Source organism: Erpetoichthys calabaricus, chromosome 7 (genome assembly GCF_900747795.2).
Source record: "Erpetoichthys calabaricus chromosome 7, fErpCal1.3, whole genome shotgun sequence".
In the NCBI taxonomy this organism is placed as follows: Eukaryota; Metazoa; Chordata; class Cladistia; order Polypteriformes; family Polypteridae; genus Erpetoichthys; species Erpetoichthys calabaricus.
Genome location: NC_041400.2, coordinates 132,607,700 through 132,632,607, shown reverse-complemented (window position 1 = coordinate 132,632,607; position 24,908 = coordinate 132,607,700). Strand labels below are relative to the sequence as shown.

Sequence of the window (24,908 nt, the reverse complement as noted above, 5' to 3'; positions counted from 1 at the left end):
ATTTCTGTGGGGAAGTGCTATGTTGCTTCTGGGAGTGCTCCAGGTGGCTCATTAGCGTTTCTGGAATCACTCCCAGGTGTGATGGAAGTTCAAGGTAAGGTTCTGCAGCTCCCCCTGGTGGCCCCCATGGAACTCAACAGGACTGCACGAAACTCCAACTCCCAGCGTGCCCTGTGGGAATCCATGGTGCCACAGCTGCCCCAGGGGAGGCAGGGCCTTGCAGATGCTCTCTTCCCCGGTCCTTCCATTCAGCTGGTGTCTCAGCTGGGTAATGACCATGACCGCCTGTCTATATATAGACACATACACACAAACAAACATTTTACAGTTACAAATTTACATTAACCACCAACCTGACATTCTGCTTACCACTTCTTTTCTTGTATTCCTTAAAGACTTCAGGCACCACAGGGATTCATTTAATTACTTATTTGCCTATCTATTTATTATTTTCCTTTCTACTTCATAATTTTGTCTTGGGTGTCTAATTGTATTGTGTCTAATATGTTTCCCTCAGAGCATGTTCCTGAAATGTATGAATCAAATTCTACTGTATGGTATTGCCTTTTGTTTTTATAATTTCAGTGCCTGTGCAGTATAAGTCATTATAGTTGCAGGGCTTCTTGTGGAGTTTTCTGAGATACACATAGACATGAAGAAGACCACTCTAAATACCACCCTGGGAAAGCAGGGGTCTCTAAAGGGCAATAGACACTGTCAGATGTTGCGTCACAGAAGAGCAGTGGTAATGGGGTTGCATTACAAGAGAAAGAATGCCCTGAGTGGTACATTTACTAGGACACTAGAGGGCAGGTGAATCTTAGTTTACCAGTGATAAACCCTAAAGTTACCACAGGCCGGTATCTTCAGGGTTAGCAAGAGGAGAAGATCGGATAGAAAAGTGCTTTATAAAAAAGTTTATTAAACCTTTGTTTATTATTTTATTTGAAGAAAATAACATTGAATACAGCGTTAGTCCATCACTTGTACAACACATGACTTCATAGTCAAACTAGAAAAAAAATCTGAAAGTTAAGAAAGAAATCAGGAACCAAAGAAAAATACAAAACCTAGCAAAAAATTAAAAAGGATATTTTAGAGAGCAATAACTAAAAGCAGTCGGAAAAATACTTGTGTGTGTTTGATCCTTATGGAGACTTGCAGAAGGACAACTAGTAGGTTTTTAAAAGGGTAATCATGAAACACTTAGAGTGAGCCCATAGGTACCTAATAAGAAATGAAGGAAAAACAAATAACCTGACCCTCTCAAATGCAGGATTAGTAAAATAAGTACTAAAACATACATTGAATCATAATCTGTTATTGTAGAATATTTTTCTTTATTGACATATTAGACCTAAAGTATACTATTGACTCATTTAGGACTAGACTATAGAAAACAATGAAAAACGTATTTCTAGAGAATACTCGTTTAAATCCAAATACAAGACACACCTTGTACATGTCCATCTCTGAAGTGGTACCATGAAATTGTTATTGTGTATGACACACTAACATGTTTACTGCATATTTAATGTAATACATAATTTCTGCACCTTATAAGTATTTCTTCCAGACTACACTTTCAGATGATTTTGATTTACATTTTTTTTTGTTCATAAAAATTTCTTTTATCATGATTCATTTATGTCTTTAAAAGCTTTATGTGTTTATAACTTAGTTCTTTTTTGCCACAAAAATGATCCATCTATTGCTCCAACCAGCTTTTCTAGTTCAGGATTGCAGAAAGCCACTGCTTATTTAGGGTAGCACTGCAGGCGAGGACTCGACCCCACATTATGCATCATTGCAAAGCACCCTCACCCAAACTGGGCCAATTTAGTCACCTGTAAATCTAACACTCATGTCTTTAGGATGTGGGAGGAAGAACCAAAGTACTGGGATAGAAATTATTATAGAAAGGGGAAAACATGTAAACAGGCTAAAATTCAAAATTAGGATTTTGGAATTGTGAAGCAGCAACACTAACCTCTACATTGCAAAATAATGAAATAATCAAATAAAAAGGAAAACATGGTTCCTGTTGCCCATAAAACGTTTTTAAGGTAAGAAAGATAATGTAAAATTTGGAAGTTTTAGGTTCGCTTGTAATGGTTACAGGATGCTATGATTCACACTCACAAACAGAGACACATAAAACAACTGTTTAGAAAATCAGTGTTAAGGAATATATTTAACAAGTAATGAAAAAAATGAACAAACAACACACATGCAATTCCCACTGAACAAATGAAACCCTACGAAATGATAAATGATGAATCTTTAACTGCATTGTCCAGTTAAATAGATGCAAATGAAGATGATGAATGGAGTGAAACCCCCTGTGAACAGCCTCATCAGTGAAATGCAATGCTTTGTCCTAAGCCAATGTATTTGCAGATTTGTAATTGCTCCCTAGACAAAGACGTTTTCTAGTCTTTAAGAAATAACATAAATACACAGGCATAGGACAAACATAAATCCAATAATCCAAAGGGAGTTAGCATTTGTGATGTGGTTGTGAACACATTTTTTCCTCTGGTATCTTACAACTCCTTTTTAAAAGTAGTGCCTCTTCTTCCAGAAACCTCTGTGACAAAGCCAACGCTGCCCAATAGCACAGCGCTTCCAGGGCTGTTGGGAAATGAATTCAATTCTAAGAGTGTACTCACACTGGCAATTTGTTGTGTGCCCAAGCACATTGTCTGCATGTAACCCTGCAAAATCTAGTTCGTTTGATTAGTGTGATTGCTCTGTGCCAAGCCAACCGTACTATGCCCTGCCCCACTTGCACATTGTCTGCATGTAACCCTGCAAAATCTAGTTCGTTTGATTAGTGTGATTGCTCTGTGCCAAACCAACCATACTATGCCCTGCCCCACTTGGAAGAGGTGGGCCCAAGCACGGTTCAGTAGCAAACAGGAACAGTGTGATCGCTAAATGTGCCTGAGCATGGAAAGCAGACATGACGTCAATGATGCGACAAGTCAGATAGTGCAATTCGCATTTCATTCAATATCTATTGAGTTAAAAAATGTTTTTGTCTAACCTTACACATGAACATGAATTGTAGTTGGCAAGAAAAGCTCCAAATTGCTCTCCTAACATGATTTGTCACCATAAAAATCTTCTTGTACGTGCAGAACAATTAACAGCAAAACATTGCTGTACACACTCAATAAATCTGTAAGAGCGTAGAACATTTTCCTGCCCTGCACGACTCCAAATCAACCACAATATAAGTAAAATTGTTTGGACATGCATGCTGTCACTCTGTGTTCGGAGGTCATGGTCATGATGAAAGTATGCTCAGGCCCAGGGTGTTAAGCGCAGTGTGAGTGCAGGCCAGCAGGGAAGTAGGGAGGAGGCACAATCGCACTTGGCCACAGTACGGAACAAACATGCCTAGTTAAAGTTCACCCTTAGCGGTACTGCTACAAGATGTTGATTTAAAGCACATACAGTACACATACAGTAAATGTCCCTGGTAAGACATACATGGATCTAGAAGCAAGTACTTAGAATTGTTTAGTGGCACAGTGGCATGCCTCAAAATTTAGAACAATTATCAGTTTGTAAAGTAAAGCACTAGACCTTCTGCAAAATAGCTTCAGTTTCCTGCTTAAAGGCATTTTTAACTAAATTATTTAAGGTAATTCCACCAAGTTTGCGGTGTCTATATATTCCACAAGAACTGATTAAATGTTTTATGTTTGAGATTCTGAGCCATATGTGAATAACAGTCTAACATAATGGTAATTTTAGGAAAAATATTAAGGTGAATATTATAATTCAGTGATGCTGCACAAATGAGATTTACTGTTAACAAGCTGTTTAAAAACTGTTTTATTTGAAATTTGAATGATACTCATTGACATACATTAGAATAACTGTTTTTTTTCTGTTTGTGATCAAAAGCAATGTCTTCAGCAAGCTTGTAGCAGAAGAGTACCTCACTTTTTTTGACTTTACTGGAATGACATTAGACCAGTCACTTAGGTAAGTTATGTGAGACTTTATATTTCTAATAGTAATGTTTTTGTGCTAATTCAACAGAGCAGAGAAAGAATTATGAAAAAGAGAGCACAGGGAGACAACAACATTAAAAAAGAAAAGAATAATACACTAATTCAGTCCCTTTCAGTCATGTAGTTTTCCTTTGTCTTTTGAAATCCACCCTCCCACCTTGTTCCACATGCTCCACACGAACTGTTTACCTTGTATAACTGAAATTTCATAATTTTCTATTTTGATTCACTCTGAGCTAATGATTGGACCCCTTTACACACAAATTTCATAGTACAGTCTCATAATAATGAGATGGAGAAGAGTGTATGTGCAGCCTAAATACCTTATTCTGTGCCTAGCTCATACTGGGCCCCACCCCCATAATGAGCTTCTATCTCTGGGGACTGTCTGTCTGGTCTCCACACTACCATATAAGAGAGTTTCTACTATATTGACATAAAATGTTAGTGAATAACTAATGCAAAGTTTTTGTGAGCTGGTTGAACCTTTCCTCTATGCGTAACAGGAATGTTAATCATGACATTGTCTTAGAACCCTTTGATCAAGTCTTACTTTCACAGCTAAAAAGAACTATTGACACCCTTAAACCAGCCCCCAGTCCTCTGGATATTGTACCACCACGTCTCTTAGTGGAAGCCTTTGATGTGTTGGGCCCACCCTTACTAGCCATCTTCAATGATTCTATTAGTTCGGGAGCTGTGCCCTCATTTTTTAAACATGCTGCAGTCCGTCCCCTTCTAAAAAAGGCAGAATTAGATCCTGGAGTTTTAGCCAATTTTCGTCCAATTTCCCAATCTGCCATTTCTGGCTAAAATTCTAGAAAGAATTATTTATAATCAATTGGTTGATCACCTTAACTCCAATAATTTATTTGAGATCTACCAATCTGGCTTTAGGCATTATCATAGTGTTGAAACGGCACTCCTGAAAGTGTTCAACGACATCTCTTTTATTACTGACTCAGGTGATGCGGCAGTCCTTCTCCTCCTTGACCTGTCCGCTGCCTTTGACACTATTGACCATGAGATATTGCTGTTGCGGCTTGAACATCTTGTTGGGCTTAAAGGGGCTGCTCTTAACTGGTTCAAGTCATATTTAACTGGTAGACACTTTTCAGTGACTTTCACTGCTATGCTGGTGATACTCAGGTTTATATTCCTGTCTGCAACTCTACAACAAATCAACTCCACAACTGTCTGTCTGAACTAAGATCCTGGATGGCTAATAATTTTCTTGATCTAAATCAAAATAAAACAGAGGTGCTTATAGTGGGTCCATCAGCTAAAGCCCAAATTGGTCTTGGACTTCTCGGCTCTTTCTCTGTCTTTTCCAAACCTCAAGTCCACAATCTTGGTGTTACCTTTGATAGTAACCTCTCATTTGAGAAACAAGTAAATTCTGTAGTCAAGGGTTGTTTTTTCCAACTTTGTCTATTAGGTAAGATAAAGCCTTTTTTATCTTCTAGGGATCTTGAGATAGCTACTTATGCGTTTATTTTTTCTCACCTCAATTACTGCAACTCGCTGTATTCTGGGATTAACAAATCCCTGATACACAGGTTACAGTTGATCCAAAATGCTGCCGCTCGCTTTCTGGTTGGGGCAAGAAAGTATGACTCTGTTTCTTCTGTTTTAGCTTCTTTACACTGTCTGCCTGTCAGTTTTCGAATTGATTTTAAAATCTTGCTGCTAGTTTTTAAATGTATACCTGGGCTTGCTCCTGCCTATTTATCTGAACTGTGTGTTTTACATCAGCCATCTAGAGTGCTTAGATCTTCTGGTCAGCTGTCTCTTGTTGTCCCTCGTACCAAGTGTAAAACCAAGGGGGACAGGGCTTTTGCAGCTGCTGCGCCTTGGCTGTGGAACTCTTTACCTCATCATATAAAGGAGTCGTCTACAATTGAACACTCTTTACCTCATCATATAAAGGAGTCGTCTACAATTGAACTGTTCAAAACAAGACTAAAGACTCATTTCTATTCACTTGCATTCAGTGACCTTCAGTAATACTGATGGTTTCCTCTTTGTGATTATATAACATTACTTCTGTTTATTATGTATTTTATTTTATGTTCATATGTTTTATTTCTATTTATGTTTTATGTTAATTGTTTTTCTTTTATTCTATTATTGTAAAGCACTTTGGCAACAGCATTACTATGTTGTTTTAAATGTGCTATATAAATAAATTGACATTGACATAATTAGCTAATCAATAACACTTAGTGGATGGGGGGAGCAAGACACGATTTTTTCACTTTGCTATTCCAATAAAAATCAGTCCAGTTTCTCTTCAAGGTGTTTCCCAAAAGCGTTCAGATGTTTACTGCATAATATCTGTTTGGATTCCTCTAGACTTAAAGCAGTTCTGTACTAGATCTAACTGTAGCAATTATCACATCCATCAAAATGCAATCAAAGTAGGCTGCTTTATGGTAGCATAGATAAAAATCAGTCCAGTTTCTCTTCAAGGTGTTTCCCAAAAGCGTTCAGATGTTTACTGCATAATGTCTGTTTGGATTCCTCTAGATTTAGATCTAGTACAGAACTGCTTTAACTGTAGTAATTATCACGTCCATCAAAATGCAATCAAAGTAGGCTGCTTTATGGTAGCACAAATGATTGCATATCTTTATGAAACTGCACTGACTCAGAGCTCAGTGACTTAAAGTGTGGTACTGTGATAGGATGCCACCTTTACATTAAGACTGTTCATGAAATTTGATCCCTGCTGGATATTCCACAGTCAACTGGAAGTGGTATTATTGGAAAGTGAAAGTGTTTAGGAACAACAGCAACTTAGCCATGAAGTGGAAGACCGCATGAAGTCACAGAGCGGGATCAACTGCTGCTAAGGAGCATGGTGCATAAAAGTTACCAACGCTTTGCTGATTTCTTAGCTGATGAGTTCCAAGCTTCCATTGGCATTAACTGTCCGGAGGGAGCTTCATGGAATGGGTTTCCATGGACAAGCTGCCGCATGCAAGCCTTACATTACCAAATCCAATGGCAGGTATAAGATGGAGTGGTGTAAAGCACAGCGCCACTAGGCTGTGGAGCAGTGGAAACGTTTTCTATGGAGTGATGAATCGTGCTTGTCGCATTGGCAGACAGATGGATGAGCCTGGGTTTGACGGATGGTGGGACAATGTTACCTGCCTGACTACATAGGGTCAACTGTGAAGTATTGTGGAGGAGGGATAATGTTGTAGGGCTGTTTTTCGGTGTTTGGGCTAGGCCTCTTACTTCTAGTGAAGGGCAGTCTTAATGCTTCAGAATACCAATACAATTTGGACAATGCTATGCTTCCAAATTTGTGGAAACAGTTTAAGGAAGGCCTTTTTCTATCCCAGCAACCATCCATAATCATCCAACCCGCTATATCCTAACTATAGGGTCATGGGGGTCTGCTGGAGCCAATTCCAGCCAACACAGGCAGGAAACAAACCCCGGGCAGGGCACCAGCCCACCACAGCTATCCCAGCATGACTGTTTCCAAGTGCACAAAGCAAGGTGCATAAAGACATAGCTAGATGAGTTTGGTGTGGGAGTCTCACCCCTTCAAACACCTTTGGGATGAATCGGAATGGAGATTGCGAGCCAGGCCTTCTCGTCCATCATCAGTGCTTGACTTCATAAATGCTGTACAGAATGAATTGGCACAAATTCCCACAGAAACACTCATCTAAGAAGAGTGTAAGCTGTTATAGCTGCAAAGGGGAGACCAACTCCATATTGAAATATCCGTATTTAAATGCATTGTCATTAAAGCCCCATTGGTGTAATGGTCAGTTGTCCCAATACTTTTGTCCATATAGTGTATGTGTCATTAGAGCAGTTAGCTTTTCTGCTTCCACTAAGCAGCATTATGGACTTAACCCCTCTGGTGTATATAGTTATTTTAATTTTCAGGAGACTTTTCATTGGATTACAATTGAGAAACTTGTGATGAAACATAAACAAGTGTTGAGTTCATAGTGCAGTATGTAGATGGGTGAAAATTTGACATAAACCCAAGAAGCAAAGTTTTACAGATGCAAGGAACTTTTTCAGAATTAAATGTTAATGAAGTGGTGGCCTTCAGTGATTAGTGCTGGACCACTCCTCTTTTAACATGCATGAATATTCTTGATTACCACCTTATTATTTATAATATTAAATTTGCAGATGATACCAAACTATGTGGATGGGCTGATAATCTGGAATCTGACTGTACATTACTGAAGTCCTGGACAGAATTCAGACATAGGCACATTTGTAACAAATGAAACTTAACATAAGTAAATGTATAGTACTCTACAAAAAAAAAAATATATATATATATATTAGATCTGATTTCAAAATAGGCAGTTTGGAAGTGCGCCTTATGAGAATGACCTAGAAGTCATTGTGAACTCTTCACTTTATCCAGACAATGGACAGAAGTGATTGAGAAGGCTAATAGGATATGAGGTGTTATCTCCATATTCTGAAAAAGATACAGTAGCACTAGAGAAAATCCTGAAAGAGCAACTAGGCTGATTACAGAACTACAAGGCACAAACTATGGGGAAAGACTGAAGGAGCTGAAAGTTTTACATTTAGCACCAGAATCCACCCGGTGTACATTTTTGCTACCTGTAAAAGTTAGCTTTTTTTTTCTTTTTTTTTTTTTAATTCAGTTTTATTCTGTCAGTCACGTTCACGTGGTACAATGATCTTGCCTCTCCCTCTCTGAGCCGATAGTGTTTTATCTCCATTCTTTTCACAAGACTAGCGATGACCACAGTTGATCTTACATTCTACATGCTACACTTTCCATTTTGTGCTTATAAAAACCTTTGCTGCTGGCCTTAAACCAGCTACAACCTTGATGTTAGTAAATCTGAGAATTCATTTTGTAATAACTGCTTCCTTCATTTCTCTGAAAGAACCTGTGGACTAACTTTTGAGGCAGATTTAACCCCCGTGTCCAGCATTATTTGTGCTTTTTTTTATAAAATATTACTTACTTCCATACCACAGTCCAATTGAATTTGCTCTGGCTCTCCCTGAACTAGTTATTGTTTTCAACAGTGTATAAGTGGATGAATGATGGGTGCTTGTGAGCAAACAGAAGGTTGTAAGTTTTATTTATTTCAATATTACATATACTTTAGATGTACCGGGGGTGATCTTTCCAAGCAGACATACAGTATACCTTGCTGTTTATATTAGTACATCTCTAGTCTCGCTGATGCCAGATATATAATATATGGAGACAACCATGAGTGAATTTTGTGTAAAACTGGGCGGGAACAATTAGAAGGGTCACTGGGTGTCATATATCTGAACCCATTAAACACCTCATGAAGACATTCAAAGTAGGGGCAGTGATTTTGCAAAGGGTAAAAATTTTTCCGTTAACCTACAGTACTCTGACAGATAGCAAGCTTCTGTTTATAATGAACTATTTAAAGTCAAAAAGTCTCCTAAAAAACCCTATTAGACATATAAACGTGTGTCGTGTGCAGAGAGCACATTGCACGTTTTAAAAATAAACATAACCTGTTTCAAAAATAAACATGACCTAAAGCAAGGGAACCCTTTCTGTAGCATGAGATTATATATTGACATTCAACGTCATCAATGTATGAATGGTAAAAGTGAACAATATGTTGTTGCAGGCTGCATGTGCTCTCTGTTGTGTTCAGCATTACTACGATAGCATAGGAGTCAATGGTAAGCATGAAAGAATTAGCTGCTATTCGTGGAAATATGAACTACAAAATATGCATTTAAAGTAAACAATGTGTCACACTACTTAAAGGGACTGGTGTTAATAGAGCTGATAGTGAAGAGCCAAAGGAGATGCAGATTTTAGTACTCAAAATACCCAAATCAACAAATTTGCTGAAAAACAGCAATAGGTACACAGATAAGGCAGCACAACATCCACCTTCTGACTGCATATATAAATGAGTAACTAATAAAAAATGTAACTTTACTGTCTAATTTGAAATGCAAACATGCCATAACAAAATAGTTGCAGCATTTTCACTTGTTATATAAGCATAAACCATAATGCTGATCTAAACTTTATTTGCTGTTGCTATGTAACAGTGATGCAATAGTTTCAATAATGGAAAGCTATCATGGCAGACAGAGGCACTTCTTAAATGTGTCTATGAGTGTGTGTCTTCTATCTCTACAGTTGCAGCACTCATTACAATGTGTAAATTAATTTGTAGGCTTCAGTTACCTTGTGCCTGTGAAAGCTGTTTTTTTTTTTTTTTCTCCCCCCGAAACCACTGCGCCTGTTACAATTGTCCCTCGATATCCATGGTTTACTTGTTCCAGGACCCTCCTTGGATACCATAATCCACGGATGCTCAAGTCCCTTATATAAAATGACATGATATTTGCATAACACCTACGCATAATGTCCCATATACTTTTAACCATGCATTGTATTAGGTACTTATATAACATTTACATTGTATTAGGTATTATAAGTATTTGTTATATTGTATTGTTTAGGGATTAATTGCAAGAAAAAAAATCCGTACGTGTTCAGTGCAGACGCAACCATTATAGGCCTAACAACATAGTATGTTTCATCAACCATGTAACGATTTCTTTCTTTCAGCGCTTACAGATTGCTTTCATTTAACAACCTGCAAGAAAAATGCATATAAAAAACAGAATGTGTAAAATAATGAGTATATATAGAAAATATAATTATAAATAGAGAAAATATAAATAAATGATCTCTGTCTGTCTCTTACTTACACACACTACACAACAGAAGTAGCAAACAGTGCTCGAACATTGAGTGCTGGGGAGAGACTGGAGATCTATGAAATGATGGGAAGCTACAGCAGGGTACATTTATATGTCACTTCATTCACATGGATTTAGTGTAGTGTTTTGTGCATGGCAATTTCAAGATATGCTCTTTGAAACTTTCTGGAATTTATTTTTTCTAATATTTTCAGTCCGTGGTTGGTGGAATCCACAGTTGCACAGATACGGAGGAGTGACTGTACTTTATTTCTTTGCTTTGATGTGTGTGTGTTTTATAATGCACATTTGCTTTCTGTACCATACAAAATCATGAAAAAAACTTGCTACATCCTACTCAGTCTTAAAGTTAGTGAATAACACAAAGAATTTTAGTTTCTCTTTTTTGTTGAAATAATAAGCCAAAAATGCAGACATGAAGAAATTTACAAATTTTCTCCCAAGAGCAAGATTTCTGAGCTCAGCTTTACATTCCTTTCTTGGAGTCTTTGTGAAAAAGTAAAGCTGTCTGTTGTATTAGTGTTTTGTGTTTTTTCACCACTTTGACAGACTAATGTAATTTCTTCACAAATATATTGCATTGCATATTTCAGATACTACTCAAAAATTGTGACTTTGACTGGTTTCTTAACAGGGTGTGGGTACACTGTTTTATGTAGATGTTTAAGGGGATGTATTGGTCTACATCTATCAAATTCAAATGGCATGGGCTTCACACCTATTAATGAATTATTCTGACAGATTTTTATACACATTGTATGTACTCCAAAAATAAAATCTACTTATCACCAATACTCTCCAGAAGACACCCTATTTATTAATCAAAAAAATGTTTTGTGTTGGAAATGCTTTGGAGCAGCCACCTCTGCCATAATGTCAATTAGAAATGTAAACAGGTTGTTATGCTGGCAGTCCTGTATGTGTTTTTTTTAAATACTGATTTTATTTTTTTGTTTTAGACGTTTCTTGAAAGCCTTTGCACTAATGGGTGAAACGCAGGAAAGAGAGCGTATCTTAATGCACTTTTCCAATCGATATTACCAATGTAATCCTGGCACCTTTTCTACACAAGGTAATAAAATATTTTCTAAAAAATGTTGCAGGGTATTAAACTTTACAGAACACCTTAAAAATGCTAAGCAGACATTTTTAAACTGATGTGGCTAAGTGACTAAGGGACTTGGTTCAGTCTGTTTCTCTAGCTCACTAAAGTGACCCAAAAGGAATCACTTAAACTGCCTTTGCTTCATTTGGAAAACTATATATGTAAACAAATACAATGGAGCTTTGTATTTGAGAAGCACTTTTAAGAAGTATTTACTGTAAGAAAGTGATGTATAAAGGTAAGGTTGACAATATAATATAGTTGTTGTAGTGTGGTAGAAATTGAACATCTTAATTAAAGGAAGAAACTTATCTTCTGGTTGGAGAAGTTGGTAAGACCTCTTCGAGTCAGAAATCAGGCAGGAGTAAAGTCATTCATTGTGTCATTTATTCTCTTGTAGCACCATGCTGAAGAATGAGCATCCTTCAGAACATTCTGGTACAGAATGATCACAGAATAAAAGCTAAAGTTCACAACTTATTGATAACTGAATTTATTTAACAGTGGTGATTAATGCTTACATATCATACTCTGATTGGCTAAAATACACGAGGTGTTTAGCACAGAGCACAACTAGCTTCAATAAAAGTCTTCTCGATTATATCATTTTTCTTCAATATCTCTTAGCTTAGATATCACCCTTGAAATCTCAGTGTATATGACAACGTTCAAATTTTATTGTTTACAGGACTTCTGCTGATCTCTTAATCATACATTTGATGTATTACATCAACCTGCTCCTGGTACATTCTTGTCTTTGACCTTTATCTGGTTTCTTGATATGCCTGAACTGGTTTCTGACATTTATTAACCTTTTTATATTTCTAAAATGGAGACAATATTTTAATATGGAAAGCATATCAAAACACTTTATCCTAAATGACTAGGTGACCCCTAAGTCCCCATATCTTCCCATTTTTTTCACATTCAGTTAAAAGTGAGTAATGCATTGTGCGGTGGGCTGGCGCCCTGCCCGGGATTTGTTTCCTGCCTTGCGCCCTGTGTTGGCTGGGATTGGCTCCAGCAGACCCCCGTGACCCTGTAATTAGGGTTGGATAATGGATGGATGGATAATGCATTGTCAGACCTTTCATTAGGCGTTCCACTTTTATTGAAAAATCCCCTCGAAACAGACAATGCAGTGAAAAAGGTTAGTGAATTTGCTTTACTCTGATATCTGCTCTCTCTCTCTCCCCCTTTTTTCAGAAAAAAATCATTTAAATTGAAAGTTGCAGACAATAGCTTGTAATCTGTTTGAACCACTTCTAGATAGACCCCAGCAACTAAAAAGCTCATAAATAGGTTCAAAGGACCTTTTGTAAGTCTGTTGGATGCGGCAGTAACACAATGGAATTACTTGTGTAGTTGCACACAGTTTGATTCATTTTGACATACTAGGGGGCTCTGCCCCTTGCTCGCTTTGCTTGCCCACCCCCAGGTTTGGTTTACCGGATATACAATTTAAAGAGATTGTTATTTTCATGGGAATTGTTACATATGCATTATTTTCACTTTTACTTTAAAACTTTTGTAAAAACAATACTGTACTTGTCCTTTATTTCCGGCCCCGGGCGTGGTTAAAGCTCTTTCTCGCAGGACGTATAATGCTACTTGCATTGTGAAGAGGGGGTGGCTGAACGCACACTAAGGAGAAGTGGTTGGATCATCTGCTGGCTTGTTGCTGCTGCTGGCGAGCTGCATATTCTACTTGTTGTGCTGTGCGTCAATCATTTAAAAGCCTCTACAGCAGCTGTCTTTTTGCCACTTCGCTTCTCTGCCGTTTGCATTGTGAAGGGGGGCCAGGGGCTTAACGCAGGCTAAGGATTAGCGGTCGGATCATCTGCTGGCTTGCTGCTGCTGCTGCTGGTGAGCTGCGTATTCTGCTTGTCGCGCAGCACATCAATCATTTTAAAGCCTGTACAGCAGCTGTTGTTTTGCCACTTAGCGTCTCTGCCGCTCGCGTTGCAAAGGGGTGGGGGTGGGGGTTTGGCTGAACGTACGCTAAGGAGTAGCAATTGGATCATCTGCTGGGTTGCTGCTGCTGGCGAGCTGCGTGTTCTGCTTGTTGCTTGTCGTTGTTTTAAGAGCTGGGATCACATGAAGTGTGTCTCCCAAAAGCATTCCAACAACTGCTAGGTTAGATCTCAGTGAACTTGTTTTAAATGTTGTCTCACGTAACGTTAAAGTGTCTTTCGCGGGATGTCAAATTGTCATCCAAGAAGATCACGTCTCGTCTCCCTTCCAAGATTTTTTTTTTATAATAGAGAGAAAGTAACATAAAGTAAGTTTTAAAGATATTAAATATTAAATAGCTTAAAAAAACAGCTTAAAAACAAACTGTGCCAGCACAATCAGTTCCCAGTGAATCTGTATAGATTGTACTATCCTGAGCACCAGTTTCATAGATCTCAAATTTTGGCAGCATCTCCTGAAAGTATATACAAAAGGATGAATTGTACCTTGTCATTTAAGATATTCAAAACAAATGTTCATAATTTGCCTTTATTTATGGTATTCATTTTTTTAAACAACAACTATGATAGTAGAAAAAGAAATGAATCAATTTTTTTTAATTTTTTTTACATTTTTCTGTTTTGGTTCTTTTAAGAGTAAACACAAAAAAATAAAATGCAATCCTGGTGTAACATTTTTATTTCAAACTTTAGAAGGAGAAATGGCATTCCTTTCAAATGTAATACTTAATAAAGAGAACTTTTTCACTTTCCTAATTATAATTTCAAATTCTTAAACAATTTTTGGTTGAAAAATACAAGAGACAGTATTGAACATGCTACCAACACTGGCTCATACCTTTTGAGACCATCAGTTGGGTTGGAGAGCTTTAGAATGTTATGCTGTGATAAATATTGAACAACAAACTAAGTGTACTAAAAAGCTGCACAATACATTTAAATATGTGGTTTATACCACAAATTAGAATATGCTAACTTAGAAAAAATTGAGTAGTGTTTTCAATTTGGCTTCATCTCCCTGGCAATGTTTTGAATTAACTTTAGGGACAAGATAATAATTTTAATTAAAAATCTAAGGCAGTAAAAATTATGCGAATTTCCCCAATTATCAAAGTCCCAACACATTGTTAAAAACACCCATAGACAAAGTTGACAAATCCTGCTATTTCATGTACGTATGTACTGTTTCTTTGTAGCAATGTCATCCTCCCTAAGTGTGAATACTGTGCTTATGTTTTGGGGCACTGTACTTTGGACACTAGTTTGTAATATCTATATTATTATTTTCAGGATACAGACAATAAGAAGGTTATATTGTTAAATTTATGGCATTTTTATTGTCTGTCATTTAATAATCTAGGTTATTATTGTTTTCAGTAACAGTTTTCAGCAGTCTGTATTCTCAGCTTCTTGGTGTGTTCTAGCTATTTAAATGTGTTTTGTTAATATTTAATTTTAGATGGAGTTCACTGCCTTACTTGTGCTTTGATGCTGCTAAATACTGACCTTCATGGCCATGTAAGTATATATAAAAAAAAAATTTAATATTGATAATGTTTATTAAAGTCGATTCAACTTTTACAACATTTTTCAGTTGTAAACATAACACTTAGACTAGATCACAGTTTAGGTTAAGGTTAGTGATTAAATGATTTAAATGGTTCCATTAACTAGACATCTTGTTCCAATGTTTCATCACCTCTTAAGCAGATAAGTGCTTTCCCCGTTCCATCTTACAGGAACACTCCACCCAAAAATATATTTTTATATGTTACTTGCACCATGTACTTTGTAGTAGTGGATGAGGAATTCAGACTGGAGATAGAGGTTTATGGCATAACAGATGTCAAGAGTGACCAGTCCTGTACAATGAAACAATGTGTAAAATGGCCATGTAAAAAAGAAAAAAAAAATCATTTTACTTATATCTCTTAATTCACATGTCTGTTATGCAGTCACTCACTCAAAATGTGCAAAACAAATGTTTTTTTGCTAAAATACCGTTAGTTACTTTTGGTTTTACCAGTGCGGACATAAATAGGAAACCTAAAAACTCATTAGATGGACTTTTTGAATTTGAAGACAGGACCAATGAATGACTGGGAGGGGCAGGTCTTCAAGTCATTATGTCCTTCTTGTGCATCTTTATGTTTCTGTTTATTTCCTGATTCCAGAAGTTGTAAAAAATAAAATGGTCTTGTTTATTTTTTTAAATTTTTTAATTCTCTGACTCTTGTTTTTTCCAGTGTGGTTATTCAGTTATTATCTGTTTACATGTTATCTTTTTTTTTTTTTTTTTTTTTTTTACTTTTTTACGATTAACTTACAATCTAATGGACTAAGCAGTTGTTTACATTTTCATTTTGGGCAGATTTATTCGTTGAGTTTTATTTTTCAGTCATTTAAAGCTGGACTGATTTCTAGCTTGATTGCTAATTTGGCTGTGTATGGACTATATTCTTAGGCCTATCCTCGCTTTGAAATTTACCTGGCTTTGTTCTCCAGACATCTGAGTTGTCTGCGTCTTCGCTTAACGTGTGGCCCAGTAGGATATTTATTTGGATCGTGTTTGTTTGGTCCCTCCTGTCACTCACTATCCTACCTGCGACAGGCCTGCTTCAGTATTCAGTTGCCGAGCTACTCCGACTCTGCTTTCACCTGTCCCAGCCTCCACTGACTGGCCTGTATCTCCACCCAAACATCGTATTCCTCCCCCGTCGGAGATACATTCACCGCGTATCCCGCCAGATTATCCAAGCCGACGGTTCAAAAATAATAAACTCCATCTGGTCCAGTTTTCAACGTCCTTCACGTAATTTAGGCAGAGTCACTGACCACAGTGTGTTAGCCAGCCTACCCCGGTCGGCTGACACCATTGCTAAATGCGATAACGCTGTTGTCAATTTTGGTCTGCTGAACATCCGCTCACTCACGAGCAAGGGGCCTCTCATCCACAATTTCCTCACTGATCATAAGTTTCACTTTTTCTGTCTAACTGAGACATGGCAACAACCTCATGACTTTTCCCAACTTAACAAATGCACTCCCCCGGTGTTTGTTTACATCTCCCAACCCCGTGGCTCTGGCCGGGTAGGAGGTCTCGCGTTAATGTATTATGAGAAATGGAAAGTCTTGCCGTTGTCTGTTCCTGCCTTCAGTTCTTTTGAATCTCTTGTGTATCAATTAAATGGACCTATTCCTACTATTATTGCAACTGTTTACTGGCCCCTAAGCCAAATAATGACTTTCTGAACGACTTTGCTGTTTTCCTTACACACTTATCTACTGTTTCATCAAACATAATACTTCTGGGGGATTTCAGTATACATATGGATAATATCAATGTCCCTTTTACTAGAGACTTTACATCCTGCCTTGAGAGTTTTGGATTCCAGCAGCATACTGATGTTCCCACTCATTCCAAAGGACATATCTTGGACTTGATTTGCTGTTCTGGAGCTACACCGCTTGATTGTTTTGTGGATGAACTCCCCATAACTGATCATTTTCTAATTTCATTCAATGTTAAACTTGCACTTTCCAACACTAAGCTTTCCCGTCTCATGTCTTTCAGTAATATTAAGAATATTATGTTAGACTCTCTTTCCTCTAGTATTGATTCCCTTATGGACATTCATAATTTATCCATTCCTGAAGAACTGGTCTCACACTATAACACTGGACTTAATGGTATTCTTAACTCTGTCACTCCATTAAAAACTAGATCTGTTTCTTTCTCCTTTTCTGCTTCCTGGTTCACACCTGAACTTTGGCTTTTGAAAGCCAAAGCCGACAACTTGAACAGTTATATAATAAAACTGGATTCTTTGTTCACAAAGAGATGTACAAAAACCATATACTTTATTACAAGGACTGTGTTGCCCAAACTAAATCTAACTATTATACTCACATTATTTTTTCCAATGAAGGCAACACCAAGTCATTGTTTTCACAACTTAACAATATCACACAAGCCCCGGATTCTTTACCTTCTCACCTTTACTCAACTGAATTTTGCAATTCCCTTATGTCCTTTTTTAATGAAAAAATACAGAAGATCATCAGTCTCTCTGTACAGATTCCTCCAGTACTTCATTTGAATTTCACCCACCAACTCACTCATTTTCCTCTTTTCAGCTTCCTACTTTGTCAGAAATCTCTGATCTTGTCTGTAAGTCTAAACCATCCACCTGTCAACTGGACCCCCTCCCTACAGTTTCTGGTCAAAGCCTGCCTCCCCTCTCTGGTCCCTATTATCTCTGCTATAATCCACTCTTCTCTCACTACTGGCACTGTTCCTTCATCTTTTAAAACTGCTGCAATAACCCCAATACTGTAAAAACCTGGTGGCAATCCGACTAATTTCAGTAATTTTCGTCCTATTTCTAATCTACCCTTCATTTCTAAAATTCTTGAAAAAATAGTGGCTATTAAAGTTTATTCTCATTTATCTCAAAATATTCTGTATGAACAGTTCCAGTCTGGTTTTCAACCCCTCCACAGTACAGAAACGGCACTTATAAAAATTACTAATGACCTCCTTATAGTAGCTGATTCTGGTTTAATTACTGTTCTCATCCTCCTTGATCTGAGTGCAGCCTTTGACACTATTTGTCACACTACTCTTCTTAATAGATTATCTTTGATTGGCATTACCCACACTCCACTAGATTGGTTCAGATCCTACTTCTCAGGCCGCACTCAGTTTGTTCAGCTTAAAACCTTCACATCCCAACCCACCGCTGTTACTTCAGATGTGCCCAAGGGCTCTGTCCTGGGCCCCCTCCTTTTCATTGTTTATCTCCTTCCCCTTGGTAATATCTTTCGTAAATATAACAATTAGCTTCCACTGTTATGCTGGTGACACACAGCTCTATCTCACTAGCAAACCTACTTCTTCCTTTCCACCCTCCTCACTTATTGAATGCATTTCTTCAAATTTTCTTAAATTAAATAGTGACAAAACTGAGGTTCTCCTCATTGGTACAAAATCAACATTATCCAAAACTGATCATTTTTAATTTGTTATTGATAATTCCTCTGTCTCCCCTTCCGCTCAGGTTAAGAGTCTGGGTGTCATCCTTGACAATACTTATTGCAATTCCTTTTTCTTTGGTCTTTCTCGCAAATCTCTTTATAAGCTTCAACTGGTCCAGAATTCAGCTGCCCGCATCATTACTAGAACCCCCTCTCTTCACCATATCACTCCCTTTTTGCAGCAGCTTCATTGGCTTCCAGTTCACTTCCGAATTCAATTCAAAATTTTCCTAACTTTTAAAGCTATCCACAACCTTGCCCCTCCATATCTGTCTGACCTCCTCCATGTTGCCATTCCCTCCCATACCCTTAGATCCTCTTCCTCCTTCCACTTGACTGCCCCCTTCGTCCGTCTTATCACTATGGGGAGCAGAGAATTCAGTTGCTCTGCTCCCCAGCTTTGGAACTCACTACCATCTGAGCTTAGAAATATTGAATCATTTTCACTTTTCAAATCTAAACTTAAAACTCATTTGTTTAAGACTGCTTTTTCTCTTTGATTACAATTACTCTGTCTGATTTTAACTTTTACATTTTACTTTTGTTTATAATCTGTGTTTTTGTCTATTGTTCCGTGTCCTTGAGTGTTTAGAATGGCACTTTCAAATAAATAAAATGTATTATTATTATTATTATTATTATTATTATTATTATTATTAACAATTACAAAGATGATAATACACATTGTTGACTTCATCCCTTACGTGAAACAAGTCTTCATACATTACTGTGCTCTCTTGCTAAGATTTAGTAATAGGTGTAAGGTATGGCAGGCGATGTTGCCCAGTGGTTAAGGCTTCGGACCCCGAGGTTGTGTGTTCAAATCCCACCACTGACACTGTGTGACACTGAGTAAGTCACTTCACCTGCCTGTGCTCCAATTGGTAAAAGAAAAGAAATGTCACCATGTATCTCAAATGTTGTAATTTGTTTTGGATAAAGGTGTCAGCCAAATGAATAAATGTAAATGTATACATTTCCAAGCTGTTGTGTGAATATCCTTTGTGTTTGTCAGTAAACTTATCAACTTTGTTGAGTTAAACTTTAATGAGAAGTTTTTTTTTTCTAACAAAGATACTGTATTCACCAGATGTGATTAGTGATTTTTCTCCTACAAGAACTAGGAAACAGAAACAAATCCTATGTATGTTGTAACAGAAGCCCGGACCATAGACAGACAACACAACTTTGCCACATAACACACCTTTATTTTCTTTGGCACAGCACAATGCACCAATCACCACAATACTCACTCCCTTCTTCCTCTTTCCTAGCTGCGTCCGCTCCTCTCCCAGCAAACTCTGTCTTCCTTCCTCCCGACTCTGGCCGCCTGAGTTGTGGGAACTGTCTTCTTTTGTAGAGGACCCGGAAGTGCTTCAGCTGTTCCATGATCACCTTCTGGCTCCACTTCCGGATGTGATGGCAGCCCTGCACAGGAGGGCTCAGCCATTCTCCACATGCCCCTTGGCGGTGTCCATGGGGCACAGCAGAGTCGAGCTTCCCTGCTATGTGGCAGTGTAGCAAGCCAGGAGGGCTGCCCTCTGTCGTCCCGGGGCAACCCATGCAAGCTCCTTCCCCCGGTCCTTCCCTAACGGAGGTGTCCTGGCTGGGTAAACATCCCGGCTGCCCATTACAGTGTATAATTTTACACACTGTATGTCACATTTAACATCTTCCAGTCTAAACTTGCATCCTGTTATTGGGGAGGCCTGGCTATTACAAAAACGGGCAGAAAGTAAGACTTTTTCAAATACATATTGTACTGATTGTGCTGATGTGTTTTAAGTATTAGTTTTCCTAAGCTAATACTAAATATGTAAATACTAAAGAAATATATTAAATGTATAATATTTTCACACAAAATGTTTTAACATTAAAACAGATTAAATAACAGTTATTAATAGCACCCATTGCACAATTGACAGTCCGCTGTGCCACAATTGCACTTCTTTATTATCTAGTACTTCAGATCTTCATATATTTAATTAATTGTATACAGAGATATACATCATTATCTGTAGGCCTGGGTAAAAATATAGATTTTTTTGAATAATCATTATTTTTCATTTAAATGATTTGATATTGATTCTTAAAGTCTCAAGATCGATCTAGAAGATCTCTGTCATGCTCTGTTACTACATGTAGATGTTTGCTAATCTTCGTTTTTGACATTTGATCCAGTAGATGTTGTTAATGCACCTGTGAAAGCTTTCTGTGGAAAAGAGCTTTACTACTTGCATTTCCCACAAAGTGACACCTCCTCCTTTCCTGAAATCAGCATCTTTGACACTAAACGAAGATAAGCAAAAATCTACATATTTGTGCTTTGCACAAACTGGCATGTCTTCCTTAACTGAAATCAGAGTCGTATTCACTTAAATTAGATGTGTTGACTTACTACGGATTCAAACAGTGCATTGGTAAAGCACAGCTAGGTAAAAGCAAAGCTGCTGTGCAACTCAGAAGTTAAGTATTGTGGTAACACAACAAACTAGAGAAGTCACTTATCCTGACATCACCCAGAAACATTGTCTCAGTCGACATCTAAATGAGTAGAGCCTAAACAATCTACTCTGGATATAGTGTTCAACTCCAAGCTTAATTTGTCTTTGCCCAAAAAATAATAATAATAATCTAATTCAGTTTTTATCTGTAAAGATATCAGACCCTACACTATTGTTGACAACGATGGCTTTCAACATATGATACTGGTTTTGGAACTGCTATATACTATACCTAAAGGAAAGCAAATGAGTAAAGTCATTGTACCCAGGCTTTATGAAGATCTTAAGCAAATGTCTTACTGGTCATTGGAGAGAGTATCCCTAACATGCAACTGCTGGACATCCAGGGCAGCAGACTCCTATGTGACAATCACATGTCATTACATTAAAAATGACTGGGCGCCTGTCACGTATGTGTTGTAGACAAGCATGCTGCATGCCAGTCACCTCGGAAGCTACCTCACTGCCCAGTATGTAGAGCTGCTGAGATGCTGGCTGTTGTTCCAAAAACCTTTCTAGCATCTCCAATGTGACCAAGGTTGTGTGTTGGCAAGTACAGTAAACATTGTTTCTCTTTTAGCACATGGCTACAGTAGCTGTACTGCTGTGGTGGAAAAGGTTTGCAGTTGGGGCAATTGTTGGAATTTTCAGAGCAGCCTGTGATGCCAAATTGAACGTGTGCACAATGCAGCCAATGTAAAGTAGCTCTGTAAGCTGTACTGCACAGATTATATTAGCGGAGGTGTGAATAACAGTGGCTGTTATTCATCCAGCACTGCTGTCAGCAAGCCTCAGCACAGATCCTCATTTTAAAACACATCTTTTTTTTGTCTGAGGAGGAAGTCTGAGGACATAGTTTTTTCGAGAGTAATTAATTCAACAGTTACACATGCACAACTGCATGTGTAAATTGTAGAATTATAAAAAAATCATGAATCTTCCTGCTGTATCTTTAATTTCAACTAATTCAAGATTAATTTAAAATGTCCAAAAGGGTAATAAATTTGGCTAAAAGGTTACTGAATAATTTAGTATTTAAGAAGCAATGTTTAATTATTTTTAAGAATAATAATTTCTAGATGATACAGGTATTTTATAAAGTAAATGCCACTGCATTGTATTAATATAAGGAGCCCACCATAATATGTGTAAATTATGGTGAATTTTGAATGAGTGCAGCGCTGTGAAAAAGTTTCTTTTTAAAGAGCAATAGTTTGTTCCACATCTTGCAAATACTAATATTAACTGTTCATTACTAATACATTAATAAAGTATTGATTCTTAAATGTCATTCCATGCTTATGCATATGATATGAACACATTATGTAGACACCCTTCAAATAAAGTGTTACTGAAATTTGTCACATTATATTAATGCTCTCAGTGCATAGTTAAGTAATGTCTAAAAAAAGCTAGCACTTTAAATATATCAGTGCATGCTAATTAAATAAAGATAAAATTGATATTGAAGTGAATCAGGACATCATGGAATCAAATGGAATTGGGAAATTAGTGCTGATACCCAGCCCTAATTATTTGTATGCAGATACAATGTACAGTTGTGATAATCACATTCACAGAAAAGGTAAAAATATATTATTAATTTTGAAATGTACTTGCATATAGGGGATCTCTCATTGACATCATTAAAGCTAAAAGAATTCGACAGCAGGAGATTTTCAAGTAGTATAAAATTCCCCACCAAATGATCTTCACACCTAGAACAGTTTCTTTACATTAAAAATTTAGCCTTTCACTTTAAAAATGGAACACAGATAGTTGAATGTTAAAGGCTATTTGTTAACCTTAAAAAGAAGTGCTGCTACTCTAAATTAAATGGTTTCTACAAGTTTCAGATTGTAAATACTATGCCAACAAAAACAACAAAGTAAATATGTTCATATTTTCCAAATAGACAATAGATGTAATATGCCTAAATCCATTAGTTTAGAAACCAGGTTTCAGAATTTTATTTGTGAAAGACATAATGAATCAGTTACAAACACAACTGTCTCATATCTGGACACCTCAAAAACAGAAACGTTGACTGTCCTGTTGCTAGGGAGCGAAGAAATCTGATAGCTTCTCAGATTCTCAGTCTAGGGAAATTAATTCTAACTGTGGCTGTTTGGGTTGAGTACATCCTCAGCTGCCTACAAAAAGATGCCTGAGTAACTCCATGTATGTCCTTAACAGATTTCTGTACATAGCTGAATGACAGCTGCACACACACACAACATTACAGAAACAGGCACTGTGGCCAAGGTGAAAATGTTTCACTCATTAGGACTTAAGTATAAGTTAGACAATGCAAGCCCTACATTTTATAAAGCAAAAACGTCAGGTGATTGAAGAGACTGCACCAAATACCACTAGATAACTGGACATGCATCACCCACAGCAAAATTCTGAATAACAGGGGCATCTGTGATAATATCAGTGGCTCCAAGTCTATAAGACTGAGTCACATATAGCTGAATGGAGTCTGTGAAGAGGACCAGGGATTAAAAAGTCAAATCTGAGATCAATACCTGAATTTCTTGGTGCATTCAGAGCTCTACAACTTTTTGGAAAGTAGTTTTTAGAGAAAACACAAATGGACATGGACGACACTATAATATGATATGTGAACCTTCAACAGGGCATGAGATACAGATATTCATGTTTATACTCAATGTATATATGTTGCCTACATGGAATGCAAAACAAACTTTGGCACGAGTTTATCAGAAAGCCAAATGCTCATGAACATTAATTCAGAATGGAGTAATTTCAGCATTTCTAGAATGATAGACTTGTTTGCAACCCGGAAAGAATCCAGAGCATCTTGTGTTTCCATTGCAGACAAGACACAGAAACCTATAATAAATGTTTTCTTCATAAATTCCAAAAAGGGCCTCCTCTGAGCTTTCTGTCAGTGCTGTCAATTTTAGCTGTACTATGTAATGACAGGATTTTTTTGCAGTACAGTAATCCCTCCTCCATCGCGGGGGTTGCGTTCCAGAGCCACCCGTGAAATAAGAAAATCCGCGAAGTAGAAAACATATGTTTATATGGTTATTTTTATGTTGTCATGCTTGGGTCACAGATTTGCGCAGAAACACAGGAGGTTGTAGAGAGACAGGAACGTTATTCAAACACTGCAAACAAACATTTGTCTCTTTTTCAAAAGTTTAAACTGTGCTCCATGACAAGACAGAGATGCTTCCTCTTCAAAGGAGTGCGCGTCAGGAGCAGAGCATGTCAGAGAGATAGAGAAAAGCAAACAAATCAATAGGGCTGTTTGGCTTTTAAGTATGTGAAGCACCGCGGCACAAAGCTGTTGAAGGCGGCAGCTCACACCCCCTCCGTCAGGAGCAGAGAAAGAGAGAGAGAGAGACAGAGTTTGTTTTTCAATCAAAAATCAATACGTGCCCTTCGAGCTTTTAAGTATGCGAAGCACCGTGCAGCATGTCGCTTCAGGAAGCAGCTGCACAGAAGGTAGCAACGTGAAGATAAT

General features: G+C 37.5%; 1 protein-coding gene across 8 annotated transcripts in view; it reads left to right on the top strand.

The window, feature by feature from the left end:
- The window catches only part of psd3l (pleckstrin and Sec7 domain containing 3, like), a 649,947-nt gene that overhangs the window by 418,493 nt on the left and 206,546 nt on the right, over positions 1–24,908 (top strand). For 5 of the 8 annotated variants that reach the window (XM_051929573.1, XM_028805400.2, XM_028805401.2 and 2 more), the window contains 3 exons: positions 3,919–3,999; positions 11,750–11,862; positions 15,328–15,386. The exons of 1 other annotated variant lie outside the window; for it this stretch is intronic. In XM_051929573.1, the coding sequence (XP_051785533.1) occupies positions 3,919–3,999; positions 11,750–11,862; positions 15,328–15,386 (253 nt within the window). The remainder of the gene's footprint in view (positions 1–3,918; positions 4,000–11,749; positions 11,863–15,327; positions 15,387–24,908) is intronic. 2 more of the 8 variants (XM_051929572.1, XM_051929574.1) reach the window with 2 other exon arrangements.